Source organism: Branchiostoma belcheri, unplaced genomic scaffold (genome assembly GCF_001625305.1).
Source record: "Branchiostoma belcheri isolate BF01 breed outbred unplaced genomic scaffold, Haploidv18h27 scaffold119, whole genome shotgun sequence".
In the NCBI taxonomy this organism is placed as follows: Eukaryota; Metazoa; Chordata; class Leptocardii; order Amphioxiformes; family Branchiostomatidae; genus Branchiostoma; species Branchiostoma belcheri.
This window is the reverse complement of record NW_017802591.1, coordinates 55,504-61,397: the sequence shown is the minus strand read 5'-3', so window position 1 is coordinate 61,397 and position 5,894 is coordinate 55,504. Positions and strand designations below refer to the sequence as shown.

General features: G+C 38.8%; 1 protein-coding gene and 1 long non-coding RNA gene across 2 annotated transcripts in view; both read left to right on the top strand.

Moving 5' to 3' along the window:
* The window catches only part of LOC109462560 (scavenger receptor cysteine-rich domain-containing group B protein-like), a 10,958-nt gene that overhangs the window by 3,995 nt on the left and 1,069 nt on the right, over window positions 1–5,894 (top strand). The window contains exons 4-5 of the mRNA XM_019759114.1: window positions 511–600; window positions 2,817–3,026. Of these exons, the coding sequence (XP_019614673.1) occupies window positions 511–600; window positions 2,817–3,026 (300 nt within the window). The remainder of the gene's footprint in view (window positions 1–510; window positions 601–2,816; window positions 3,027–5,894) is intronic.
* On the top strand, window positions 508–1,406 carry LOC109462608. The gene is made up of 2 exons (XR_002139776.1): window positions 508–618; window positions 822–1,406. It is a non-coding gene; the product is annotated as an uncharacterized LOC109462608 (long non-coding RNA).

Sequence of the window (5,894 nt, the reverse complement as noted above, 5' to 3'; positions counted from 1 at the left end):
AGACTTGAAATCACGCCGATGCCTCTGCACAAACTTGATCCACACTCTTCTGGTTCTCGCCTTCTCGTTGTCTGCCTCAGTTCCAGTATTCTTCACTTGAGGGAACTTGTGCATAGATATGCCTTCGGTGAAGTTGCTGTTTTTGCAACTAGCTCCATTTGGCCCTCCTGCTACACAGTATTTGGACCCATGCCTACGCTGTTTACCCGTAGGCGCCGCCATGACAGTTCGACTGAGATACCACTTTTTACGTCACGCATATCATTTGCATATTATTTGCATTCGCACAAAACCCGAAAATATTGCGGGATTTGAGCACGTTTTAACATGACTTCCCGACTGAATTATCGCACAAACAATATCTCATTTTAATCACAAGGTAAAGAACTTCTAAAATCTGCAAAAAATCGTAGAATATGACGACTTTTTATTCCATTTCATAGACGCTTTAATCTGGCATTGCTAAAAAATGTAACTGTTAATGAAAATTTCCATATTGTATGATTTCAGGTGCAGCACCCTACCTTCACTCCTGGGTGAATCAGAAACCAAAGACCAGCTCCATAGAAGAGATGTTCTCCCACCAAGAAAAAGAAAGGAGTGTGTGGACTTAACAAGGTAAATGTTGCATGTCAACTACAATGTACATAGTTTGAATTTTATTCCATAAAGTTTTGTATCAGTAATGTCCGTATAATTTTCTTTTCGGATGCTAATAAAAACATACTTGGATTGCTTCACATGGTACTTTACTTCTTTTAAAGAACACTTCATATTGGTGCACTCAAACATTGTCATTGCATTTTTGATTGACTTTACAGATTGATGAACCTGAGGACTCCTCCGCTTGTTGTTCGGATCCTGGTCTCGACACCAACATGGCTATACTTCAACCTGATCTGGCAACATACCCATCACCAACTGCACTGCCATCACAGACCACATCTTCACCATGCTTACCTGACAAACTTTTTACCACCACTTGTACAGAACTACTGAAACTGTCATGTTCATTGAAGTTGCATTGTATTTACATGTTTCTGAAGGTTACAAGAACATGTACATGTTTTTTCACAAATTAAAAAATATGATGAGAAGCAACTTCAAGGAAGTGTTCCTAACTTACATGTATTTTTGGAATTTTGGGTACTCTCATGTATATAATCTACTCATACATGATCCAGTGAAAAAATGAATCATGGCTACATGTTTCAATGAGAAGCAAATGGTGGAAAACCAACTTAAACTATACATGGTTTATTAGGAATGAATTAAAGAGTGTTACTGAACTATTTTCGGTTTCTGATACATGTGCATACTGTTAACACACATCTGTTTCCTAGTACATGTACTAGTAGTAGCTCTTTCCTTTTGTACTCAATAAACACTACATTGTATTTACACTACAACAGTATTTGTGCCTAATAAAATCAATCAACAATAGGATCATACTAAAACCTTTTGACAACAACCAAATAATACATCTTTGACAACATGAGTGGGGCAAAGACCATGTGATTGGTAGATGTCCTAGCGGCATTGTTTCTATGGTCCTGTGTTGTGCTTTGCAGACTTGAATTTCTTTTCCCTCTTCGGGCAGATAGTGTTTGTCTGAAAAGAGTTTTAAAAAATGTTAAAATTTTAGAAAAAGACATAAATATAAATAAAGAAATGAGAACATGAACCACCCGAAGCCAGGATCTCATCCAGACACTGTTTATGCTGTTCTTATGATATTATAAACATTGGAAAATCCCCGTCTCCAAAAACGTAGGACGTTTAGAAAAACACATGCCCCGCCTCTCCCACACTGCGTGAGTGAGTAAAAACACTTTGACGTTGTAATCGTTGAATCTTCAGGGCGACCGCCAAAATTTCGTTCAAGAGACCCATTTCTACCCAACAGGATCTCACCAAGGTAAATTATGTTTTTGTACCGTTCTACTCTAGTTAAGTTCCATCGACAAATAATAATAAACGGAGGACGTTAGAATAACAATTGCCCCCCCCCCCTCCCCAAGTTACGAAAGTTTCACTCTACGTACGGCCGGACATTAGACGCTATAATCGATAAATCTACGGAGAAATCGCCGAACACTCCATAAATCTCCACCCACAAGACTCCAGGGCCAACATTTTTAGGTTTTTGTGGCTATATACCCGGCTAAACTCGATATTTTTCGAAGTTAGCTGCGTACGTAGAATGTAAACAAAGTGCATCACATACGCTACAATGCCGCCCGTCCGAAACTATTCAAAATCGGAAGAAACATGCATTTCTACCCGCCGAAATCGATCCCACATGCCCACAACAACATTCTCTACCCGTGAAAGCCGTACTTCCGACAATATTTTACACTGGACGGGCAAAACTCACCGTTGAAGTTGGAGCACCGCTATCGACTGTGTTAGAACGTACTACAGGGAATCCGCGACCACATGGAAGCCTCGCTTTCGTGCGAGGTCACGCGCGCTCACGCCAAGGATATGCTCTTGCGAGAATAGAATCCATATGGCGACTGTATCTGGAATGAGGTCTATTTCAGGTCATTAAGTTTTAGTACCAGGGGTCCAGATCCCAAAGTGTTTTTTTTTTGCATGAAAATGGCCAAAAAAACAACAACAAAAAATTAAAACAATTTAAAAGAAATGAACAAAAAATGCCTGGAGCCCCGGGGTATTTAGCTAGCTACTCTACCTTCATGGCAAATTCCATTTGGCCGAAAAATGAAGAAATTGAATCCATTTAAGGAATAGCAGGAGAAGGAGAAACTGTTTCACCAAACCACTTCGTGGTGTGGTAAAGCCATAAAAAGGATATCCATATCGTTTAGATCACAGCAGAATCCGTCTTGTCGGAGGTTCCAGTCGGAAAGAAGGACGTGTGGAAGTCCGACCGGCCGACAGTATGACCTGGGGCACAGTTTGTCACAACCAGTTTGACATGAAGGATGCAGACGTTGTTTGCAAAATGCTCGGCTACCCAAGTGCCCTTCAAGTTCGTAAAAATGCGTATTTTGGCCCAGGTAAGATTACAATTTATCTCATCCATGCATTACCTTCATGAACTGTAATGGAGGTTTTCATTTAGTTGAGTTTGCCATTCTATCTGTCAGTCTATTAGTCAATAAGATAACTGAAGAACAGCTCTATCCAACAATTATCTATGTAATTGTCCCCCCTCCAAAGCAAAACAATAAAACATTGAATAGTTGTATTGTAAAGGCCAATTACCATTCCTTATCCAATGTCAACCCCACGTTCCATGCCGTAAAACACAGACTGGAAAGGTCGACATTTGCTCGAAATTCTGAGAGAATACGACCTTATATGAGACGTTCTGCCGAATTGCTATGAACAATAGATTAGGGGTTTCGCGCAGGTGCAGTGCATTCTGCCGACGTGCCCGTGTGCAGGGATTTACATGTCGCGTGTGTAGAGATCTCTGGGATCAGGAAATCCCTGCACACAAAAGTTGTACATCTCCGGGAATTTCTGGGACGTGTGCATGTGGAGTGAGCAGGAGACACGCGCCCGGAAACTCCCGGAAATGTGGAATTTCGGGCCGCGTGTGCAGGGATGCCCAAGTCGGAAATTCGTACTTTCATGCGATGGAATGTACATTTTTGGTCCGGAAATAGCCAAAAAAGCCCTTTTTTACACAACTTTGAAGTGGTGTATGTTCAAAGATTGAATAAAATTCTTTGGGCATGTTTCTAATGTATCCCCATACCAAATTGCAGGTTATTCAGATTAAATATTAGGGCACAGGAGCCAAAAATGTACACTTTTTGTCCAAAAATAGACAAAACGCCATATTTTACACAATTATAAAGTAGCGTATGTCAAAAACTTTAAGACATTTTGGACACATGTCTACACAATGACATTTAAAAATGTCATTGTGTAAAAAATGTTAGGTAATTTGGTTTTAGTACCAGGGCTTTGGGTCCTGAAATGTGTATATTTTCGCCTGAAAATGAAAAAAAAATTTAAAGGCCTGTTTAAAAAATGCAAAAAACCGCCTGGGGGTATTTGCCCACTCAACCACCATGCCAAATTTTAGGTCATTTGGCTGAAAAAATGGCAATAGTTGAATCTCTTTAAAGAATTGGCAGGAGAAGGAGAAGAAGGAGAGACATCAGAGAACATATTGTTTTACCAAACCACGATGTGGTTTAGTATAAAAAGCTTAGCTATCGAGATTTCATTTTGAGTCACCCATCTCTGTGCTATAAATTTGACCTTGATATTCATAACTTTTATTTAACTTATGTTGTATACCATTAAGTTTTAAAAGAAAAACCGTTTGGGACAATAAATCACATGAATGATGTCATAATGACCTCACATTACGTCAAAATGATATAAAAACTGTTGATATGATTCACCAAAAAGCAGATACTCAGGCAATTGGGTTTGGTTTTGGATTTGAAAAATCATATCCAGTTGCTCGAGTAACTGCTTTTTGGAGCATCGTATATTACCTGGATGTCTAACCTTCATCGACGTGTTGATATGATTGATTATTACTAGTACACTATACTCTGATAATTTCTTGGTCATATGATATACCGTTCTTGAGTTCTGAGGGGGGGGGGGATTACATACCCCTGTCTCGTCCCAAAGATCCCAAAAAGCCCAGTCTAGATAGGGTTTAAAGTATGTAAATACAATGATTCAATTTTATTTTGACAAAATTTGCTTTTTGTTTATATTCTAATGTCTTAAGGTTAGTCCGAAATACGTTTTGAACCCGATACTTTTTTGAACGCGCCTGGCAATTGGAAAGAATACCATAACAACAGGCCGCCGCCAGTCTAGCAGAAATATGAATAAATAAATATTCAATATGTATACATAAGAAGATAAAAAGTAAACAGGGTAGGAGAAAATCACCGAAACTAATGATAACATAAACACTTTATGTAACACGGGTTAAATAATCATTTTATCATGTCTTCATGTTGATTATCATTTTGTGACAGTAATACATGGCATTTTCAACACAGGACGCGGGCCAGTCTACATGGATGACTTACAATGTAATGGGAACGAGAATAGCCTGTTCAACTGCTCGTACCCAGGGTGGACCATTCACGATTCCGACTGTAACCATGACCAGGATGTGGGCGTGGGGTGTACAGGTATGTCATTTGTTTCGTATTTCATGAAAAAATGACATACAACAAAATTTTTAAAACAAAGAAGTACCACGAATCCTGACAAAGGTAATGCAAAGTCAACAATATTAGAGTAAGATCAAGCACATAAATGAACTTCTTTTGTAAATACATATCAACAGGAGAAGTGAAATTTAGGACCAGATGTCCAAAAGTTCTTTTGGGGTGCGACAGATTTGGTATGAATTTTACGGAATTCATACTAATTTTACGGAGTACATACGATCCATTTATAGGAAACATACGAATTTTACGGAATACATACGATCCATTACGCGGAAACATAGCTCCTTGTACGCCTAGCGATCACGTAACGGTTAGCGGGAAATTCAAGATGGCGGACTATCTTTACAATATCTTGGTTTTAAAGAACTTTAACACTATCTGGACCGGGGGAGGGGGCTAAAAGTGCCCGCGGCAACTTTGATGTCACATAGCGTCTAAACGGCTAGCCGTAGAACGGCCAAACTTGGTGACTTTTCCTAAAATATTGTTGGCAACAAATCTGTATCAGTGGAATAAGATTATGATTTTTTCTTGTTGCCATGGCAACGGGTTTCTGACAGGCAGTTTTTGCCAAATTTAATAATTTCCATTCAAACAACAGAATTTTATGGGTTTTATGTCAAGTTACACATTGTTTCTAATATTAATAATATCACATATAGTTATATGTAAATTTAATTATTAAAAATGCATAATTTATGCTAA